At 39.0% G+C, this 23,365-nt stretch overlaps 1 protein-coding gene across 2 annotated transcripts; it reads left to right on the top strand.

Moving 5' to 3' along the window:
- Positions 1 to 221: 221 nt before the first annotated feature.
- Positions 222 to 23,105, top strand: armh3 (armadillo like helical domain containing 3). Of its 2 annotated transcripts, none has more exons than XM_061830564.1 (26): positions 222 to 379; positions 1,052 to 1,161; positions 1,251 to 1,307; positions 1,548 to 1,694; positions 1,793 to 1,900; positions 1,982 to 2,074; positions 2,166 to 2,240; positions 2,658 to 2,744; positions 2,953 to 3,009; positions 4,289 to 4,332; positions 5,045 to 5,105; positions 5,222 to 5,268; positions 6,116 to 6,191; positions 6,465 to 6,558; positions 8,352 to 8,453; positions 10,077 to 10,135; positions 10,230 to 10,295; positions 10,755 to 10,824; positions 11,006 to 11,066; positions 11,150 to 11,238; positions 13,677 to 13,759; positions 15,204 to 15,330; positions 15,913 to 15,988; positions 17,999 to 18,077; positions 22,154 to 22,270; positions 22,441 to 23,104. In XM_061830564.1, the coding sequence occupies exons 2-26, from the start codon at positions 1,060 to 1,062 to the stop codon at positions 22,531 to 22,533; spliced, it is 2,070 nt and encodes a 689-aa protein (XP_061686548.1). In that variant the 5' UTR covers positions 222 to 379; positions 1,052 to 1,059; the 3' UTR covers positions 22,534 to 23,104. The 2 variants fall into 2 exon arrangements, with proteins under 2 accessions (XP_061686548.1, XP_061686549.1); XM_061830565.1 differs by having other exon boundaries at positions 273 to 374; positions 22,441 to 23,105.
- Positions 23,106 to 23,365: the final 260 nt, after the last annotated feature.

Below are 23,365 nucleotides of genomic sequence, written 5' to 3'. Positions count from 1 at the left end.
TTTAGATGCTTACGTAAATACGTAATCATAGATGATCAGTTCAAACAAAAAGTTGAAAGATTTTCATTATACATGATTCCAAGTCAAATAATACAAAAAGTCAACGAGAATGACTGTCTGGCGTGTTACTCAACTAAACCACTAAAAATGACCATATTAAGTCGTTGACCGATGAACACATTGTTTTTAACAGTATATTTTATATTTTATGAAGCAAACCTGTACTGTGTTTGTTGGACTGTAGTGTATGTGGATGCAGTGACACAGCGTACCGGTAGAAGGCTCGGCAGTAGTTAGCTGCAGTATGCTAGTTAAAGAGCTGCTGTGGCGTTAAGGAGCTACATGAGCTACATTATACACATTAAACATTCAAAGTGAGGTAAGAACAATTATTCGTACAATGCATAAACGTGGCTAATTAATCCAACGTGATAATAACGTAAATGTCCACAGCCACATATTCCTTGTAAAAGATCGTTACATGGATGCTAACGTCGCTTTCTTGTCAGATTTTAGCTCCGTAGCGTTAGCTGTAGATTCTCTGATCGTCAATAACTTGAATATGATTTAACACGGGAAGAAAACACCTTGACTAACTCGATGAACACAGTATTTTGTTCACAAATTACGTAAAGTGAAACGTAGTTAACCAACATTACGGTTTAGATAATGCTAGTTTGTTACATGCATATCCCATACATAAACATCATTAGCGTTTCAATGTTGGCCAACATCAGTTAATAATCAAGTTACATGACTTGCGCATTACTACAATTGCTAATTTCTCCGTGAAACGCTTGTTGTAGATTTTGTTAACTGACAGAGTACGACTCGTTTAATTGGTAGGTAGTTCGGGTTATAAGAATTGCTAACATCAGTGCCTGTGCTGTACAAGATACTGATTATAAAGTATGCTCTTGAATTACAATTGAATACTGAGTAACATTCTGTATGCTGATTACTTTCCTATAGCTAATACTAGTTTGTCTTCTGTTGAGCATTATTTGCGATTCCCGTTTGTTTTACGGCATATGTGTGTCCATATCCTTAGACCTAGCCATGTCTCAGGTGGAGAAGAAGGCAGGTTTGCTGAGGAGGACATCATCCTCCAAGAAACCACTTAAGGAGAAGGTGGTGTTGATGTATGATGAGATATTTGCAGTGAGTATCATGCATCATATATCCACAATACAGCAATGTGTATCAATAGCCACGTGATGTTTTGAAATAATGGATTGTGTTTGTTTTAGAAAGAGGACCCAGCTAAGAATAATCCTCGCTTCTGGGATGAGCTCTTTCTGATGAAGGTACAACATAGAGTCAGTCCTTAAGTGTAATGGATGAATGTGGTCTTTAAAACTCTTCCCATGCCAATTACCACCGTTGCTGTCAATCTATAGTGGTGATAAAGTTTAATCTGACTTGGATAGTGTGCATATAATTTACATTGTATTTGCTAATTTGTCTATCATCATCCTCCATTCATTTGCATGCCAAGGATTGTTCTGCATTTTGTGTATTTTAAAATGTCATGTCTCATTTTCTAGGTGAATTTGGAGTACCTGGAGTCAAAGCTGGAGAATGTGGATGGCGAGGAGGTGCAACGGGTCCAGGACAACATCAACTCTCTCTTCCATCACAGCGTTCAGGCTCTCGGAGAGGAGCATCAGATCAAAGTGGTCAATGCCCTGCAGGTGACTATAGTTTTGGGGCTGAACTGCATGTTGGATGATTAAACTGTTGCAAAATTCCCACTTGGTGCCACCTCTGTTCTGGCTTGCTCCTGGCCCAGACTCTATGTGCACTTTTCCGAGGAGTTCATCAGAAGAACAAATCAGCGTCTGGCTTTGACATTATTAATATGCTTGTGGGCTTTGACAAGGCTGAGCAAAGAATGAAGGTATCTCACATCTGGAAGAACAAGTCTTTTTAATGTATATCAATGGAAAATATCTTCAGTCCAACGGTGTCTTTGCTTCAGGACTTAATGGAAAGACTGGACAGCCTCCTTTGTGGAGATGGCTCAGAGAGTCTGAAGAGCCTTTGTCTCAAACTTCTTCTGTGTTTGGTGACGGTGAGACATCACAACAGTGTGAAAAAGTACAGTTGGTACTCTTACTGTCGTGGACTATTTTTTTTTACTTTATTATTCTGTGTGTTTATAGGTAACAGACAATATTAGTCAGAACACCATCTTGGAATATGTGATGATCAACAGCATTTTTGAAGCCATTCTGCAGGTAATGATGGATGGATGGATGGATTTGTGTGAAAATAGCAATTCTGTAAAATTGATTTTGAACGGAAAGTGCTCAAACACATACTGAGGTACTATGTTCATTTGGTTATTTTTAATGTAGAAATCTGAGCTGTTTGTTACCATGTTGGATTAAAAAATGTATATATATATATATATATATATATATATATATATATATATAATTCATGTTTCAGTAAAATCACAAATGGGGAATAATGATCTGAAAGTTGTTTGTCTACTACAATCACTTAAAACAGTCGCAACTCCTTAGCATTCTCTTGTAGCTAGTATTAACAGAAAAGAAATACACAATGCACTACACAGTGTTTGTAGTGCGATTGCTTTGTATCCTAAACGCTTGGTGGTCATCAGTGTTTCCACTCCATCTACTCCACAGATTCTTTCTGATGTGTCCAGTAGAGGGCAGCATGGTTATGACGCTGTCGTTCTTCTGGCTCTACTGGTCAATTACAGGAAATATGAGGTTTGTTAGAATGACTCAATGCCCCAATATTAGTAATACTGAATAATTAATACTGTTGCCTTGATTGCACTTGGAGGGATTTTGTATTTTTAGTGCATTTGTGAGAGTACGTAGTTTACAATGTATTATTTAAATACATTCTTTAGGTCTCTTTTTTCACTCATTTCTCTCTCTCCTTCCCCCCTCCTTCCATCCCTCCCTTTGTCAGTCTGTTAATCCATATATTGTAAAGCTCTCCATTGTGGATGATGAGCCAACACTGGATGTAAGTATTTCATGCACCGTAGCCTTTCTATACAAAGGTTTTAGGCCGTAGCCAAAGATCACATGACTCACGGCTGCACCACTAGTAACTCAGTGTTCGAGTAGTTCCACTTTTCATTGATATTTCTTGTACTAAATTCAGATTTAATTTTACTTTTTATAATCAAATGTGGACTTTGCATGTTCTCCCCGTGCCTGCGTGGGTTTCCTCTGGGCACTCCGGTTTCCATCCACATCCCCAAAACATGCAACATTGATTGGAGACTCTAAATTGCCCCTAGGTGTGATTGTGAATGCGACTTGTCTGTCTCAATGTGCCCTACGATTGGCTGGCAACCAATTCAGGGTGTACCCCGGCTCCTGCTCATTGACAGCTGGGATAGGCTCCAGCACTCCCCGTGACCCTCGTGAGGATAAGCGGTTAAGAAAATGGATGAATGGATAATCAAATGTTGTTATTTACCATTTGATTTTTGTAAATCATGTAACGTGCATTGATATACGTTGTGTATGAAATGTGCGATATAAATAAATTAGCTTTGCTGCAGTGGCCGACCACATAATTCTTGGTGTGCTGGCAGCGATGGGTGGCTGCTGCTTAAATATTCATGCTTTCCTCATAATTAGTTGGTGGTACTTCTTGAAATAACGATGTTATGCCATTGACCATTGTCATGCACATTTCTTCAATGTTTGATCGGGTAAATATTCTTACAGCGGCTCAGCTGTAATTGATATTGTGATCATCGCCTTATGAGAAACAAGTAGATTTTGGCAAGGAATAAAATAATAATAAGAAAATAACAAATTAAATTGTATCTCCAACCCATCAGTGACATGTTCCAATACTTTTGCTCGCTTGAAAAGCTGGTTGCTTCAAACAAAAGGTGCTCTGTCCTGAGGATTTCAACATATCTAGATGGAAATACCATGAAATAAAAGCTGTAATTCAGAACTTTTGTCTCATATTCATCTTTTGATATGAAGCCAAAATGTCTTCAGTATACAAATACTTTACAAATATTACAAGGGGTCTGTAAATGTGATATGACACGCATTAATTTAATTACAATTCAGCTATGGTACAGTCTCTGAGTGACATTTTTGTAATCCATATGGTTTACATAGAATTGCTCAAAAATAAACTTATTAATTGTGCCTAGGACTTTTGAAAGAGCTGTATGTATATTATCATGACTCCAATTGTAGTTAATGAATTTAGAAAAGTTGAAAATAAATCTAAATGTCATATTTGCTCTTTTTTTCCCTCTCCCTCTCAGGGAATGGGGCTTGTGGTCCACCATGCTCTAACAGAGTATAACAGGTAACATGTAATCCTTTTTATGTCAATCTATCCATCCATCCTCATAACTGCTTATCCCCACGAGGGTCGCAGGCGCTCTGCAACCTAGCTCAGGTGACTCTGGACGAGAGTTGGTGTGCTCCCTAAACTGTTGGCCAGCCAATCACAAGACACAAATAGACAGCCATTCACATTCATGCCTACAGAAAATTTTTTGTCTTAAATTAATCATCCATCTATGTTTGGGAATGTGTCGGAAATTGGAGTACCCAGAGAAAACCCACACAGGCATGGGGAGAACATGCAAACTCCACATAGGCAACGCCTGATTTGAATCCAGGTCCTTGGAACTGTGAAGCAGTTGTCCACCGTGCTGGCTCCTTTGTATGTATTTAAAAAAAAAAAAAAAGTTCTACAATGATGAGTCCACAGGCACCAATAATTTATTTCAGTGTTTTAAATTAATGTTCTTTCTACTTGCCTGAAGTTATTTATAGCCTGCTGTCAAATGTCAAAAGCACCAAGGTTTGGAATTAAAATGGTGTTTCTAATATAAGTGGCTGTGTCAAGGGACAAATGTATCCTAATGATGAGTGGCAACTCAGTATCGACCATTTTTGTGTGCACAGTACAAAAGGCTCTCGTGTACTGTGTTTGTCTGACACTTCCTACAATTGTGTAAACTTCGTGACTTCCTTTCTGTTAATTGTCCCTATTTGTTCTTTTTCTACAGGCAGTATAAAGACAAAGAGGAAGAGCACCAGGGGGGCTTCTTCTCCACCCTCACTAGTATGGTAAGTATTTCCTTTTTGAAATATATTGATAGGAAGGATGTTTAGATTTTGTATTGATGGTGAGATTTATTGTTCTCGGTAGATAAGTAGAGCTATGTTTCTACATCCCTCCTCAGGTGGGCAGCATGTTTATAGCAGATGCAGATGAGAAACTCTCTGTTCAGTAAGTGCCAACTAATAAAAATAAAATAGCAATATGTTTTTTTGTATTGTTAGCATACATTTCTGACCATTTCTTCACCATTCTTGTTGATTTTAAAAAACTGACATTTTGTGTTTCCGCATCAAGTGCAGCTACAGACGAAGCCCAACATTTGAGGATAAAATTCAAATTTAGAACTTATTGTGTTGCTTACTCAGACTTAAAGTGACCATAGTTTGTCAGAACAACTTCTTTTTCTAGTATTTGGGATGTAATATTGGCTCTATGGTGCCTCAGTAAATGTGAAAATTTCAATTGAAATTGTCCACGCTTTCCTGTGTTTCAAATCTTTTTTTTGCCAAGATGGCTGCAATCAGGGCATATCTATGTCACTAGCAACACTCTTCGCTAACCTGCCAGGTCCAAGCCAGAGATGTCAAAATAACGCGTGTGCTCACATGTCAGTCTTCTACACAGAGGCAACCAATCAGACAGGAAAGATGGGAGGGTCTTAGCTAAATATGCACAAACTGGATACAAAACTGGGTCCAACAGATGGAGCAGTCTGAGGACACAAAACCAAGGTCTTTTTAAAAAAATGGAATTTACACTTTTGTACTAAGTCCATGTTCGCGATTCACTCAGCGGTGGTCTAAACAACCACAATATGAGACCTTTAAGTTCTGTTTAACCAGAACTGATGTGAGGGTTATTCATAAGCATCATAAGATGGATTTCCCTCCGTTGGGTTTTCATTTCATCGGAAGAAATTGGTCACATTTGTCGTGCTGAGGATGTTGTTTTTGTGTGTATGTTTTTCTGTGATTAAGATGCATGTTCTGATATTGAATTTCCATTTTGTCTGCAGGACCAATGAGGCAATTTTGCTGGCACTGTATGAGGCTGTGCACCTCAACCGCAACTTCATCACTGTTTTAGCACAGGTAAAATTCCAAAGCTTTTCTATTTTTTTGCGCAAGTGTCCATATACATTTGCTGCATGTTAAATCCCGTGTCCTTGAAGATATTATGTAGTAAGTCGTAACCCTTGAAACAATGGTGTTGTTGTTTTGAGTCAACTCACAGATAAATTCATGTCTTAGCCTTCATTTCTTACTGCTATTTTTTTTTTTAGTGCACTGATGGAAACACAATTCTGTTGCTCACTGAGTGACACCTTTTGTAATAGCATGCTCCTCGTTTTTGGTCTTTCACAGAGCCACCCTGAGATTGACATTGTAGCTACGCCGACTAACCAACCGCAGACCACACCGACTACTCCGCTTGGCACAACGCCACCCTCTCTAGACAGTATGTTGTTCTCTTTTTTTTTTCTTTTTTTTTAATTTAAGGTATGCTTACAGCAGTAGAGGTATTTTTCGTGAGATAGCCAGACATGCCACAAAGAAGAGCATGTTTGATTAATTTTACAAGCGCTGAATTTGTTGAATGACAAAGTACTTTCCCCTCTAATGCCCCCAGCAAACTGTTGCTTTACAATTTGAGGTTTCCTAGAGCGTCCACTGGAAATATGTATTTACAGATGCTTGAAACAACAATTTACCCATTAAAGAATTTGCTAATACCTGGATGATCAGTGAAATTGAACAAAGTATTTTGAAAGCTTTTTAGCATTGAAGGTCTCCGACTCTTTGCCTCAGTTTAAAGGAAGATTTTGTCCAAAATTCATATGTACAATAAACTCTCCAATGTGAAGTAATATTTATCATTACATATATTTTGGACATTAATTTAAAAAAAATTAAAATAAAGAACATTTTTTAAATACAAACAAAATCTGGATATGTGCCAGCTTTCACAGCCAGACCCGAAAAAACGTCCTTGACGTCGCTGATGCTTAGCATAACAGACCATTCATTCGAGCAAGGCCAAGATGCCGACTGAGAAAACCCACCCAATTGTGTCCTTCTTTAGCCTACCGTGGGGTCAACCTGACAGGATAAAGCTGTGGCTGGCACAGTTGAGGCTCATTCATCAGCTGGGGAAATTTGCACGTATCTGACCACTACTGGTGATTAGCCGCTTAGCTATAGCCTCTCGTGCTGGTACTGTATAAACAACAACATACTTTACGAGGTAGCACGGTGGTGCAGTTGTAAAGCGTTGGCCTCACAGTTATGAGGACCCGGGTTCAATCCCGGACCTCCCTGTGTGGAGTTAGCATGTTAGCATGTCATTCTGATACGCTTCATTTTTTTGTTCAACCTTTTCAAACTCACCGCACTGGCATTCCGCCACAGTTGGCAATAGGTCACAAAAAGAACACGAACCTACGAAAAGCGACCCTGTCTGGAACATTTCCGAGGTCCATGTTATGTGATTGTTGTGCTCCTCCGTCAGCATCACGCCCCCTCTCCAACACTAATTTGTTTTATAAAATGGAGATTTTGTTCAGTTAATGGTCCTGCCAAGACTGGTGTAGGACACCTTCGTATACACGTTTCTCATTGAACTGAATCTCTTCATGTTTTGTTTTTCCAATACAGTTTGGAGTTACTTTTAATCAGTGCATGTTTCTATCTCAGGCTAGTTTGTCCATGGCTGCTTCAAACGCAAGAGGCGTTTTCTGGATGAAATATTAACTCCTCTGTTGAGCTGAACTTGTCACATTCAGCATTCTTTCCAATCAGATTACACGTGTGCCTGGAGTCAGGCATGTACAAGATTACTAGAACTCCCGGTGATGGACTACAAAAAAAAATTAGCATTTGAGCAAAGGAGTAAGAAAGAGGAGACCCCTTCATTATTTATGAAACAAACAGTTGCCATTAGAGATTTTCATTGGCTCAAGGTACTCAGGTACAGCAGTTCCAGCAAAGAATCTGAGATGTTCCTTCTCCTATCAGTGCTTGCTAGAATTAGTTTGACCTCCACAAGGGTGTGCTTTCACTTTTAGAAGGCCAAGTAAAGGCTCAGTGATTTTTTTTATATGGGCTATTATGTGAATAACTGACCTGGAATGGAGTTATGATGAATTCTTGGTCAGATTTAAACTAATTCAATATGTTTTTTTTTTTTTGGGTGCACACACACTTAAGTAGACCCAAATCAACAAAACTTTTAATTGTCCATACCTTGTGTAGTGATGAACAATCCAGAGCTGCCACTGGATCCAAACCTGCAGACAAGCAACCTTCTTATCACCTTCCTCAAGTATGCCTCAATTGTAATGCAGGATACTAAAGGTAAATGTATTACATTTTCTATTCCTTTTTCTTTCTTTTAATGCTTCCCCTTTCTTTCTTTCATAATGTCCATTGATACTACTTTATATATGTACAGTTGAAGCCAGAAGTTTACATACGCTGTGCAAAAACATATTTAATTTTTTTGTTTACCTTTCTGAAGTTAAATCAGACTAAACCTCTCCTATTTCAGGTCAGTCAGGATCCCCAAAATTGTTTGGTTTTATTAAATGGCACAATAATGAGAGAGAATTTCACATTATTTTCTTCAAGGTCAAAAGTTTACATACACCAAAGGATTATGTCTTTAATGAACACGGGGAAGCCCAGATGATAACGTCATGCTTTTGGAAGCTCCTGATTGGTTAACTGACAACATGTGAGTTTATTGATAGTGCACTTGGGCATAAATTTAAGGCCACACCTCAAACACTCTGATTCCTAGTTTGAAATCATTGGAAAACCAAAATAAATCAGCCATGAGATCAGAGAAAGAATCTTGGAGCACCATGTCTGGCTCATCCTTGGCTCCAGTTTCCACATGCTTGAAGGTGCCACGTTCTGCTCGTCAAACAATTATACCCAGGCATAAACATCATAGGAATATCCAGCTGTCACACCGCTCAGGAAGGAGATAGGTTCTGTGTCCTAGGGACGAACGTGTTCGTGTAAGGCCACTTACCGAAAATGAAGCCATTATTCCTGAAGAAACAAAAAAGCCAGATTACATTTTGCAAAAGACACCAACACAGAGGTCATAACTTCTGGTGACAAGTGCTTTGGTCTGATGAAACTAAAGTGGAGCTGTTTGGCCAGAATAACCAATGTTACATCTGTAGGAAAAAAAGGAAAGGAAGGTTGTAGACCTGAGAACACCATACCAACTGTGAAGCATGGAGGTGGCTGCATCATGTTGTGGAGGTGTTTTGCTGCAGCAGGAACTGGACCTCTTCATAAAAAAGACAGTATGATGAAGAAAGAACATACATAGGTTTTAAGGCAACATCTCAAGGCATTAGCCAGGAAGCTAAACCTTGAGCACAAATGGGTCTTCCAAAGGGACAATGATCCTAAACACTGCCAAAATGGTTAAAAAGTGGCTCTAGGATAACAAAGTTAATATCTTGGAGTGGCTATCACAAAGCCCTGATCTGAATCCCATTGAAAAATTGTGGGCAGATCTGAAAAGCCGTGTACGAGCAAGGCAACCAACAAATCTTGGCTCAGTTACACCAGTTCTGTCAGGAGGAAGGGTCCAAGGCTCCAGCAGAGTACTGTCAGAAGCTTGTGGAAGGAAACATTTTCAAAACATTTGACCCTAGTCATGCAGTTCAAAGGATATGCTATTCGATACTAAGGAAGTGTATGTAAACTTTTGATGTGAAATTGAAAAAATGATAAATTCTCAGGTTCATTATTGTGGGAGTTAACACAAATAATTTTGGTGATGAGTGACCTGAAACAGGAGAACTTTAGTCTGATTTGACTTCAGACGTTAAATAAAAATGAAACATAGTTTTGCAGTATATGTAAACATTGGACTAAAACTGTACATCTTGAAATTATCATGTAATGTGTAATTTCTACAGATCTCCTCACAAATAAAATGTTGCATGTTTTCAGATGAGCATCGACTCAACAGTGCCAGACTTTGTCTAATCATCCTCACATGTATAGCTGAGGTAGGAGCAGTGTGTTTCCTTTGAAATTCTTTCGTTCCCTGTGCCGTGGATCTAAGTTGTTTACACCACGTGATGTATGTGTGATGTATGACAGGACCAGTATGCTGATGCCTTTCTGCACGATGACAATATGAACTTCAGAGTCAGTCTTCATAGAATGGTGAGTCTACAGTATGGAAATGTTTAATAGCTTTTCTGTGAATGCTTGTGCTATCATATTGCCTTGTGTGTTGTAATGGTTAAGACTTTTGAAACAATTATCCCAATATGGCCTGAACTAAGCATAGAGATTGCCAGCACATCAGTGAATATTCCTTTTTGCGATATTGATCTGTTTGACTGTAAGGAGATCAAAAAAGCGTTTTGTTGACTGGCTAAGGGACCTATTAGTTGGGCTGATTGTGTTTCTTGTGAATATTTAATAATTAGTGATTGGACATTTTAAGGTGGTCAACAAGGAAACTGTGTTTGATAATGAATCCAAAAACCTGCTCATCTACAATCAAAGTTACCTTGATGACTCTGATTGTCTACAAATGTGTTGTACGAATCACGAGATGTTGTCTGAACCATTAGGTGATCAGGTCAAATGAACATGTCCGTGTGATGTATTTCCCAGCCCATGAGGCACAGAAAGAAAGCCGTGGAAAAGAACATTCCTTGTCTTCCGCTGGTGTGTGCAGTTCTAGGTAAGATTAGCCTCATCTTGGACGTTGTGTTAAATTCCTGTTTCTAATTCTATGCTGTTATCAGTGGACCTATGTGTATTGCAATATAACTGACATTCGCTTTAATAAGCTTTACGGACGTTTTGCAAACGATATCAGATTTTACAATAATTTTCCAACTGATTTCTGAAACTTTCCATAGATCTAATGGTAGAATTTATTGTCACACACATGATGAAGGATTTCCCCATGGATTTATACTTGTGAGTAAACGCAATACACACTTGGGGCACACAAAATTGGATACATAGGCATCACATTTTTTGTGTGTTTATGTCATGATCAGGCGCTGTGTTCAGATCATTCACAAACTTCTCTGCTACCAGAAGAAGTGCAGAATCAGGTTACACTACACTTGGAGAGAGCTATGGTCAGGTATGCATCATTGCTAAAAAGGATAAAACATTATTACCATGTCTTTATGTCTCAAAAATATTCTCTGTCAATTGACTGTCTGGTGTCGTACTCAACATGTATGTCGTACTAGAGTCCCTCCAACTACCAAAAACAAATTCCTTGTCTGTTTTTGATGTACTTTTGAAAATACAGATGATACTGATTCTGACTTTAACCAACCACCGCAGCATTATGACCATGACAGGAACTCTATCAAAGCTGCCCTTGCATAGAAGATATGGAGTTTTGTTTGATACTCATACTTTTACTGAATAATGATTTTCTGAAGCAGTTCAATAACATACACACAAGGTTCAAAATATTTTTTTTCCTTGTGAGGATCCGCTTTGTTGAGTAATTTCATTTGAGGAGCACATTTCTAATTTTGAGGATCAATTTATTTTTAGTGTAATTGCATACTGACCCAAAGAGAGGAGTTTTATGAAGTGATAAAAATATGACAATATCATAGGGAAGGTTGAATGTAGGGCAGCGCTAGCTCGTGATATTGTAGTTCTCCAAAATTCTATCACACGATTATTTGGATAAACAATACTTTTGGGGGGATAAAGTGCAATTTTGACTACATAATAGGACCTTTTCTTTAATAATGCATAACTATAATTGGTTTTCTGTTTTATATAATCAACAGTTTTTATTTTTTTAAGTCATTGTCCATAGAAGATAAGGCTTTATTTTTTTTTTTTTTTTGAAATATTCACAGCCTTTGTGCATCTTCACTTAAGCAGTAAGCATTTGACCATTTTGTGACATTAATACATTAGGTTCAAGGCTATCGATTTATGAGCTTAATCCAGCTGACTTGGAATAAGAATATTCTTTGCACTACAACTGACTTTTAAAATCCTATTAATCATGTAAAGCACATTGTGTATGAAATAAGTTTTAGAATTGTTCAATTTGTTTAAATTAAAATGAACACACCTTGCGAGAGAAAAAATATTTCCTTCACCAAAACTCTCCTCTGTGTGGGTACATGTTGATCGGTTTTACTCTTATTCCTATCTGGCCGTATTTGCCAGATTTTTCATCTAATTGACTCTAAATTTTCCCACTTACAGATAATTAGATTGGCCATGTCACACAGTGATTACACTGAGTAAAAAGCACACTGCATGTACCGCTGTGGTTGCGTTTTACTCTCCTTGTCACGATAAAGAAAATATTTTTAAATTTTTTTTAAAGAAACCTTTATTGTCCATTGAATGTACACTACTTAGGGCCACTCGGTGCTGGAAAAAACAAAATAAACAAAAGTATCTACAGTATAGAAGTTATTTATTCAATGTGCAAATATGACAGGTCAGATGATGTGCAACAAAGTCAAGTCCAGAGAACCATGGAATATAAGACATTTACAAATTAGACCCAATGCTGCGAAAGTGACTATGTGTTGCTGCCGATGGTACTCATAGTTTGGTCCAGTTTGTTGATGTGTTATTTCGGGATGCTGGTATTGATTGGTGAGCTGAAGTCTACTAACAGCATTCTGACATAAGAGTCCTTGTGGATACAGATTATTATGCTTTTTGTGTCCCTGGTCATTTTTGTGCATCTCGGATGCCGGACATACATCAAATGAGATCCCTGTATTAGGTATCCTTGTTCTTCAAGTGATGATATGCCTGAATCTAGTATATATTTCATTTGCAAACTATCATGATAAAAAAAAGACGATTTGCAAATATTTTTTTAAAAAGGTTTTTTTTTTCATTCAAAGTCCCAATTTTGCCACCTTGGACCTTTTTTTCCCTTCTCTGTTGTGTTGAGAAACACTGTTTTTGTACAATTTGTGCTGTAAATGTGATGCTTTTATTTGTTGTGCATCAATGTGTAAGAGTTTAAACTCTTCGGAAGCAAAAGGCAATTTCGCTCTCAAGTCATTCCCATGTGCATTTGGAAATAAATTGCATCATTGAGTTTGGATAATGAGCCTCTAAAGAAAGCACAATGCATCGTGGTGGCCTAGGATCCAGCCTGGTCAACACAACACAGGATCACATTCCACTTTCTAATGGTCCCATTGAGCTGTGTCTCATTAGAATACTTATTCCTCTAATCAAACCAATAATCAGCTTCATTCTCTGGATGGCACAACATTCCCGGCTTGTGGCAGTGATAACGGAAGGAAAACAAAAGAATGAGTTGAATTAAACCAGCAGATGCTTATCTTCAGGGTTTTAAACAAGCAGATTTCTTAATGCTTTATTCGATAGGTTTATCCATGATCTATCCATCCATCCATTTTCTGTTCCGTTTATCACTAGGGTTCCTATGTCCTACTTTGTCTCAATAATGATATACAGTACAAAGCTTGGTGCTGCCATATCATTTTACTCCTACACATCTATAAACCTTTTGGATTTTTTTTTTTTGCTCATCATCCTCTTGTACAGCGCTCATCAATCTGCTCAAGTTTCTGCTGTCAAATGAATCTACGTTGCTGGCCAAGCACAACATCTTTCATCTGGCTCTGCTGGTAAGAATCACACACCACTCTTAAAAAACAAAAAGGCTTTATAGAGAAACTGTCAGGTAATTGTTTTGTGTGATGAAAGTGAACAACCATTACAAAGTGTAAGAAAATTTTCAAGACGGCTGTCACAAAAGCTATATTTCAAACTCAAACTATTAAGTTTTCCCTCTTCATTGTGGGCCAGACGATCAACCAGCTCATTTATACCTTCGTTCATTGTGCAAGAAGAGGTGAAAATTGTGGCAGGAGAACTTGTAGCCATTTTACCATGACAACAGGCCGCTGCTCACAATGTCCTGAGCATCCGACAGTTCCCGGCTTAGAAGAACATTGCAGTGCTGGAGTAGTTTCCCATCTTAATCCCATCTTGTTCCATGTATTTTTTTTTAATTTTTTAATTTTTATTTATTTTACATTGTTATTTATTATTTACTTCAATGTCTACACGAAAAAATAAATATGACCGGAGAGCTTGTCATTCATGCACAAAGTTGCGGAAGTCTCACTCACTCACATCCAAGTGACGGCCATATTGCCTGCAATGTCATTTGTAGATGTCACATCGGGACAGCATACTCAGGAGGACCCATGCCATGCGAAACACCGGTGGACAGTGTAGGGAGAGCTCCTTTCTCCTCCTGCACAGGGCCAAACTACCTCCCCGTTCATTGCCACCGCCGCCGCGGGCGGAATTGTTCGTCACATCTACACATTTAGCACTCCTGACTTACGTACTTTACGTACTATTATGACTCAGATCTTTTGGTACTTCTGAGAGGATTACGCCCCCCCCCCCCAAACTATTTTTTTTTAATAGCTCAATACACACCTACCTGTCATTTGGAATCCACGAAGCCCTCATCCTTTGCACCTGTGCAATGCATTTTTCACGACGAACCGGGTCTTTTAGATACGTGTGAAGAGTGAATCCATCCTCCCGAGTGTTCAACCAATATCCGGCAATACAACGAGACGGTATTTTGGCTAACACGCAGAAAAAACAGCTAATCTCTCGCAGGTATAATGGTGTAAATACACGAACCCGCCACTGGAGGCGTCTGCAACAAAACATCACTTCCTGCTTCTTCTCCAAAACGATTTTCATGGCAGGAGATACAAAAATCCATATATAACAACGTCATGATGTGTAGTGAAAAAATAGATGAGTGCCTTTTTTTAAAATTAAAAACATACTAAAAATCATTCCATACGTGTCGATAGAGCTTTAAAAAGAAGAAAAGCCTGTTGTTTGAAGTTTGGTTTTGAAGCATATATCTTTTGTGACATAATCCTTGTATCTTTCCAATACTCCTTATATTTTTTAGGATAAAAAATCAATTTACCAGTAATTAGGTGCAAGCATGATGTAATACCGAATAAATGTTTGCCTTGGATTTTGAAGCACTCTAGTATTAAATACTTTTGGTTTTACTGTTTCCCTATACAGGTGGTGAACCTGTTCAACATGTTCATTACATATGGTGATACATTTCTGCCAACGTCTAATAGCTATGATGAGCTCTACTATGAGATTGTACGAATGCACCAAGTGTTTGACAACCTCTACTGTATGGGTACGTTTAATTTACTTAAAGCATTTACAAACCCAGTAAAGCTGAAGTCCTTGCACTAAGGATCAAAAACCTGTTAAACATCTTAAATGATTTATAACATTGACAGTTGAGAGATTTGTAACACCCTCTTGACCGATCCTTAACTTTATCCTTAAAATTTAAATTTGCTGTTCAGAAATGACAGTTAACACGGATCTATTTCATTTGTAAAGAATTAGACAAATTTCTTGTTAATCTAAGGAAAATACTTTCTGATTTCTTTAAAATGTTATGCAGTGGTACCTTGACATATGAGTTTAATTCATTCCATGACCACGCTTTTAACTCAAGTGACTCGTCAAATCAACTTTAACTATTAAATTGATTGGACCCTAACCCTCAATTTCACCCACCATAAAACACGTAACATAATGATGATTTTTTAATGATAAAAATTGCCCTGTACAGTGTGGTCATGTGTATATATAAAAAAAACTTTGTCTTTTAAAAACAGGGGACAATAAATAAAAACTCATCAATTACAGTGAAAATATGTTTTTTTAAAAAATAAACTGTTTTGATCTGCAACTTGTTGCTTTTCAGTGCTGAGAGTGTCGACAAACACTGGCCAATGGAAGGAGGCTGCGAGTAAAGTCACACATGCCCTCGTGAATGTTCGGTAATAATGCACATACTCAACAAGAACGTATGCAAGAGTACACATTCAGAATGTGTTGTGTTTGATTCATTTTATAGAAGAATGTGGCATAGAAGGTCAAAATGAAGTGAATCAATTATTTGTAATATAATTATGTTTCTCCATCGCAACCTAATAATCGTTACTTAAATTTCTTCATCTCCCCCCTTTGACCTTCAGAATTGTTCAAACACATGCTGTCTTTTTCCACTCGTAAAGTAATTCCTCAAGCATGATCCTTTGGGGTCACCCTGGCTTTGAGGTCTCTGCACTGCTCATATGAGTTGGCTTCTTCCTGAGGTTTCTTCCACCTAATCAGTCGGGCTCTCCACAGAGTCTGGGCTGCTTAAATTGCTCATTGTAAAGGTTGGGGGGAAGGCAGCTGGATGTGAGCATAGAAGGATAATTCACCAAAGAATAGATATATGAAGGCAGAGAGGAATAAATAAGTCAGTCGATGGTGAAATTAAAGAATTTGATCTCTCCGCCATCATCCCCATCCTACATTGAATAGCCTTCATCACATAAATAAGAAAAACCATGAATCAGAATTATCTGCTTTGCCGTCACTCTGATTGATTTAATGTATAAAACCACTAGAAGCTGAACCATGGCAGCTCACGCTTCTGCTTATGGCATCTGTTTATATTTGAGCCTATAAAACTGTTCATCCAACCATCCATCCATCCATCTTCCACAGCGCTTATCTAGAATGGAATGCTAATGCAGGATAGTATTGCCATATTGAAATTCCCTGCTATGATCACTAAATATGAAGCAGGCAATTAGATCCAGTCAAATAAAAAGGAGGTACAAAGCAGTTCAACAGTTGCATAGTCATTATATTGTTAAGCAGACACACGCGTCGGTTTTAGATGCAGTGCCGCTTGAGGGATCAAAGGTCACGGCCACTCAATGTTCATTTTCAGCCTTGCCGCTTACATGCAGTGATTTCTGAAGATTCTCTGAACCTTTTGATGATATTGTGGACCGTAGATGATGAAATCCCTAAATTTCTTGCAATTGTGCATTGAGGAACATTGTCCTTAATTTGTTCGACTATTTTCTCACACACTTGTTCACAAAGAGGTAAACCTCATCCCTTCTTTGCTCGTGAATGCCTGAGCAATTCAGGGAAGCTCCTTTTATACCCAATCATGGCGGCATGGTGGCCCTGCTGTAGAACATTGCCCTCACAGTTCTGAGGTCCAGGGTTCAATCCTGATTGATTGATTGGCTGCAGCACTCCCGCAACCTGAGTGAGGATAAGCGGCTCAGAAAATGGATGGTGGATGGCTGCATGGATGGTTGGCACCCACCTGTTCTCTATTAGCCTGTTCACCTGTGGGATTTTCCAAACAGGTGTCTAAGCATTTGAGCACCTCAACTTTCTCAGTCTTTTTGCCACCTCTCCTAGCTTTTTTAGAACATGTTGCATTGATAATATTCAAAGTTAAGGATTATTAGCGAAAACCAATATAGTTTATCAGTTTGAACATTAAGTAGCTTGTCTTTATAGTGTATTCTGTTAAATATAGGTTGAACACGATTTGCAAATCATTCTATTCTGTTTTTATTCAACACAATGTCCCAACTTCATTCTAAATTAAGACAAAATGGGATTCGAAGAATATTTCATCATCAAATGACCTCTGATATATACTTGTTAATTTGTACATGAAATGTGCTTAAAATATTTTTGAAAAGTTTGCATCTCGACATTATCAGCCCAATCTTTTGTGTGCATTCTGCTCACTCTGCTGCAATCTACTGAGACTTGACCTCATCTTCCCCCACTTAGAGGAATTTGACTCAAGACTGTGAGCCAGGTCTTCATCAGTACCTCGTGGTTGTTAATGCTCTTGTAGGTTTTTAGGAGCAAATCCCCGCAGCCTGCTTCCAAAATCGTGATGAAGCCTTTTGCAGCAGGCTGGAGCAGCAAATGTAATTTTGTTGCTGTGTACTCACGAACAAGTTTGTTTTCTCTTGAAGGGCAATCATCAACCATTTTAACCCCAAGATTGAGTCATATGCCGCTGTGAACCACATTTCTCAACTGTCAGAAGAACAGGTAATGTACACATTCACACCAAAACATGAATATCTAATCAGCATTCGAGCTGGGTGTGGGATCACATAAAATATGGGAGTCATTTGTATTATGCTTTATTGGAAGGTATTGTTTTTAAACATATATAAACATTAGGGATGGGCACTTAATTTTCCACAGGGGCTACATGAGGAACTGTAACTAATATCGAGGGCCACACCAACATCGTAACTCATCAATGTTGCATGCAGTCATGCATACCATTATTGTCACTTTTGAAGGTTAAGTATTAAATGTGGAATATGTCAAGAAAATGAATAGGGTGAAATGACATTTTTCAATAGAAAACTAAACATAACTAAATAGAAAACTAGATATAAAACGGCATATAATATTTTATGGACTTGAAACAAAAATAGAGCTTTTTAGGATGCACGCAAACAATATGTTTACAGAAGGCTCCAATGAAACCTTTAAAGGAAAGAATATCTTGCCAACAGTCAAGCATAGTGAGGGGTCCATAACGTTGTTTGGCTGCTTTGCTACATCTGTTACTGGAGGCCACAGATATCATGAAATCAGATCATTTTCCAAATATTTTAGAGTGAAATGTCTTACTCTGTGTAAGAAAATGTGGTTTGAGGCAAAGCTCATGGGTCCTCCAGCAAGACAAATACCCAAATACCACATCCGAAAGCACATAGGAATGGTTGAAAAGGGGGAAAAATGGACTGTTTTAAAGTGACAAGTGATGAATCCTGATCTTAATCCAATTTAATATCTTTGGGGGGAACTGAAATCTGTGATTGGGCAAAAGAGAATCAGCACCTCAAAATCTGAGACCATGGTCCTCAGTTGGAAAAGGGCGGCATGCGTTCTCCAGGCCAGGGAAATTGATAGCTTTGCCTTTCGGCTTAGCTCCTCCTTCACCACAACGGATCAAATCAAAGTCCACATCACTGCAGACGCTGCAGCGATTGGTCTGTCGATTTCCCGTTCGATTCCTCTCTCAATCATGAAGAAGACCTGACCCCAAGATAGGAGCCAGAAGATCCTAGTCGTGACTCCCAGATGAACAGCATAAGCAGTATCAGAATGATGTTTTGGGAAAAAAAGCAATCTGTTTTTGAACCGTACAGAGTAGACATGCCCACAAGCCACAGTCTTGGCACCAACTTGCTTTAGAAACTTAGAACTTTTTTAACTTCAGTTCTCCCTTTATTCTTCATGGCATCCCTCTGAGATTTTGGTTTTGATCATGTTAGCGAACGCTACCATTGATGCTCCCCGTGATGAACCGCTTACATTCCATCACATTTCAAACACCATCTATTTGGTTGTAATCAGGTGAATGTTTGAGTGCTAAACATGGCCTTGAGCTTTTGGAAATGATTTACTATATTTTCTTTTGTTTAAGTAGGATTCATAAGACTGTATACGTGGGAAAATAGATTGGCAGTTGCATTTAAACATTTTTTAGTTAGGGAACGGCAGCACAGTATCCTAGTGGTTAGTAAGTATGCTTCACGGTTGTGAGACACATGTCCCTTACAATTGATAGGCAACTAGTGCAGGGTGTACCCCGCCTCTCGCTACTGATGAGGGTAAGCACCATCCTGCACCTGTTCTTTGGGTGTGTTCTAATTAGGATCAGCCTCCGTGAAACAGATCCTCAGTTACATGTTTTAGCTGACACTTGGTGTTGTCTTCTGCTGGAGTCAAACGGTTGGAAAATGTTCTGTGTAATACTGTATGTTGACAGAGGTTCTTTACATACTTTACCTTGGGCATAATGTGGTCATTCTATAGTAGTTATTGTTGTTGCCTTTGCCAGATTTGTTTTCAATTTACCTACATTTGTGGTCCTGATTTAGGTCCGTTCATGGCCACATAATGTAATGTTTTGTTTTGTCAACACACACATCAACACAATGTTTGTTTTTTGTTTTCATCATTAAGGAAGTGCTTGGATATACAGATGAAGAGAGAAGTTCATTAAAGTCAAATGAGAGCACAGTGAGGATAGGAAAAAAAATTCTAAATGATAAGGGTGAAGGATATGGTCATTATAATCCCACTTTACTCTTCTCCGCTTGACTTAATCACAACAAAGAAGCAGGGAAACTTCAATTTTGTTGTAAATGAGCAGCGAGAGTCACATGTGTGATGAACAATTAAAAATTAGACAAAAGAAGCCCAGCAGACTTGTGGTTGGCACATCTAACTCAATATTATTTGACTTCTGACTGCACGGTATTGAATCTGTTATGATACTGACTAGGCTTTACATGATCAGGATTTTTGGGGTCGATCAGCAATTAAAAAAAAAAAATCACCTATCCGATCACAAGACGCAGCAGTGTGTCTAATTAAATAAACTGTTTATTTACTGTATATACTACCCATGCTTCCGGCACCAAAGTATATTCACAATAAATTTATCTTCGAGTTATCCCAGTGAGGCATAGTGATAGAACAAATTAATGGTCTCCTATTAGATGCCTTTAAGTACAGTACATACAGCAATTCATGTATCTACTTTTTGTGACATTTTGTTTGTTGGTGTGCCGTGAGGTTTTTAATAATAAAATGTGTGGAAGGGAGGGGGGGGGGCACATCTCTGCGACTACCTTGGAAAAAGCAAGAGACAGACTGATAGAACGTGCCTTTATCTGCACATGCGCAGTGACATGTCAGATGAGAAGATTGGTCAAACCAACTGTCAGTCAATCGGCACGCGCGATCAATGAATTGGCCACACCTGAATCAAGCGACGCGATGGATGATAGGCTGACGTCCTTTTTTTGGGAGGGGGAGGGGTGCACGGAGTCACGCAACCGACCAAATCTGCCTTTGCGATCGATGCATTGAGCCCCTGTGCCGTAAAGTCTAATAGTGACACTGTTTCCTCTATTGCAGCAAGCAGTGTTGAATTTCGTGACTCCACCTTGAGTGAACACACCACACAGCTGCCTACCTGTACACCGTTTTTCCAGTAGTGTCTTCATTCCCGGTGTGACAAAAGAAGATTGATGGTGTTAAGAATCACAAACCAACATTAAGATGCAAACGCACTCCAGCATGGAGCCGGTTGTGTTGTTTATGTGAGATAAAAACACGAGTCACGTGTCTGCTTCATGATGGAGAGCGCTGCCTTGGTGGCGGGGCATCGCGTTCTTGGGCGAAAGCCTCTTTGCTCAAGCGGCACATGAGCCAGCTTCCAGCCTCCTCATTCATGCCTCCGTTTACTTTCCTTTTCATTAGGATTTTTTGGTTCGTCCTGTTTATCATCACAGCTGACACTTCCTCTGACTGTCCCACCTCCTGCGGTTTTACCTCTTCTGTGCTTTTCATTTCTTTTCCGCGAGGGTCAGGAGGAGTGCAAACACACATTAACCGAGGTGATCATTCATAACTGCCTCTGCGTTTTCTCAGGGAGCCAACTCTGAGACCTGGGATGAATTTCATCATGTTGCCATTCTACAAATACAAATGTGCGGAGAGCTTGCGATTAATCAAAGTAAAATGTCTAAAAGTGATGACTCGGCTGTTTCAGAGTACACCGTATGGTGGATGAGTGGATGGAATAAATGGGACCGACCTCCACTTTACTTCGATATGTTTCCATTTGTCCACATCACTGTTTTTTTTTTCTTCGTGGGGGGAAGTGTTCAAATGCGAACGTTTTATGCTGTGTTTTGATGTTAATAATTAAAACGTGAAAAATGTCCGCATTAACGCCTATTTCACGACGGAGAGGGTAACTGTCAGCGGTAGAAGCTGTGGGGAATCTTTGCACGATTAGCTCTGGTTTCACTCCAGCTTCTCATTTTAGCTGGACAAACACACCTTTTGTCAAATCTTGTCATTTTGAATAAAGGAGCTGAGAGGGCCAGTGGGGGGGGGGGGGGGGGCAGGTTGAAGCAGGAGAGCTGGAAATATCTTCGAAGTACCCAGCTGATGATGAAAATGATTCGCCATGTGATTCCTCATAAATAAAATGTTGCGCTGATGTATTCAACCCTAATGAATATTTCAGTGTCTCAGTCAAAGACCGTGTCATGCAAATGTTTCTCTCTTTCCTGTGGCTGCGTCAGGTGTTGGAGGTGGTGCGCTCCAACTACGACACCCTGACACTCAAACTGCAAGATGGTTTGGACCAGTTTGAGCGATATGCGGAGCAGCCCAAAGAAGCGGCCTTCTTTAAGGAGCTGGTAAGAGAACCAAGGGGCATTGTTTGTACATTCAGATGATCGCCAGCAAATTTGACAGCCATCACATTTCCGACCATCAGAAATGCGTGCCTGTCGTCCAGTTTGTTGTAGGGTTTTTGCAAAAGTCCTACGACAGGAATGACCAAAACGTGTCTTGTGTCTGTTTTCAGGTGCGCTCCATCAGCCTGAATGTGAGGAAGAACGTGTCTCTGAACACGCTGAGTCAGGATGTGCTTCTCAAAGAGTTCTCCACCATCTCCTGAGAAGAATCCTGACGCACGACAGTGGCCCGGCGCACACGCCAACCATTTTGAACATGCCCTCTTCATTCTTCTTGGAAGATTGGAACTTCTCTCGTGGGCCGGAAGATCTTTTCACAAGGTCGGCTGTACAGTGCGTTGCGGGCTCGGGTGTTGCTTCTCGTGCACAAGCTGCAGTATTGGATGGACTGTTAACAGGCGAGAATGTTTGGATTCCACATAGTATGAAGATTTTTTTTTTTTTTTAACCCAGTGGTTGTGCCGCCTGCTGTGCTTAATTTATTTCTCCACTTCTTGCTTCATGTTCTGTACATCTTCAGTTAATTACATTTCACGTCATTTCACTTGACATATTTTGCTGATACGCCAGGGATGAAGTTGACGCTTTGGAGCTACCAAAAGAAAGCCATGACTAACTACTGTATACTGTCATTTCTTACTTAAGTTGGGTGAAACTGAATATAGTGAAGTTTTTTTTCTTTTTTTTTTTGATGGGGGGCTAAATAGGTATGTGTTATTCTCACATGGATTCATTTTTCTTTAAGTTTGACGAATAAAAAATATACTGTCTACAATCGCCTGTGTTTCTCATCCATGTACAGTTTATAGTCTTTATACTGTTCCTTCGATATACAGTATTGCAGTTCATCCTTTGCATTATGGATTTTGCAATTTCCACCATATAACGGAATTTGGAGTGTAATTCTATTTATGATAAACAATTCATTAAAGGTCCTGTATTTTGTGCAATGGGAAGTAAAAATATGAAGTGGCCAGGGAGTGTGCTGTAAATAGGGAACAAGTCAAGATTATTATTAATAGAGAAAATTAATCA

This window comes from Syngnathoides biaculeatus, chromosome 9 (assembly GCF_019802595.1).
Source record: "Syngnathoides biaculeatus isolate LvHL_M chromosome 9, ASM1980259v1, whole genome shotgun sequence".
Classification (NCBI taxonomy): domain Eukaryota; kingdom Metazoa; phylum Chordata; class Actinopteri; order Syngnathiformes; family Syngnathidae; genus Syngnathoides; species Syngnathoides biaculeatus.
This window is presented reverse-complemented; position numbering and strand designations above follow the sequence as displayed.

What these genes read in the sequence shown, in the direction of transcription:
- armh3 (XM_061830565.1), top strand. Translation starts at nt 1,060, where the DNA reads ATGTCTCAGGTGGAGAAGAAGGCAGGTTTGCTGAGGAGGACATCATCC. An exon ending in TCAATTACAGGAAATATGAG is followed by an intron (nt 2,745 to 2,952) that starts GTTTGTTAGAAT and finishes TCCCTTTGTCAG; the next exon opens with TCTGTTAATCCATATATTGT. An exon ending in TTGGAGAGAGCTATGGTCAG is followed by an intron (nt 11,239 to 13,676) that starts GTATGCATCATT and finishes CCTCTTGTACAG; the next exon opens with CGCTCATCAATCTGCTCAAG.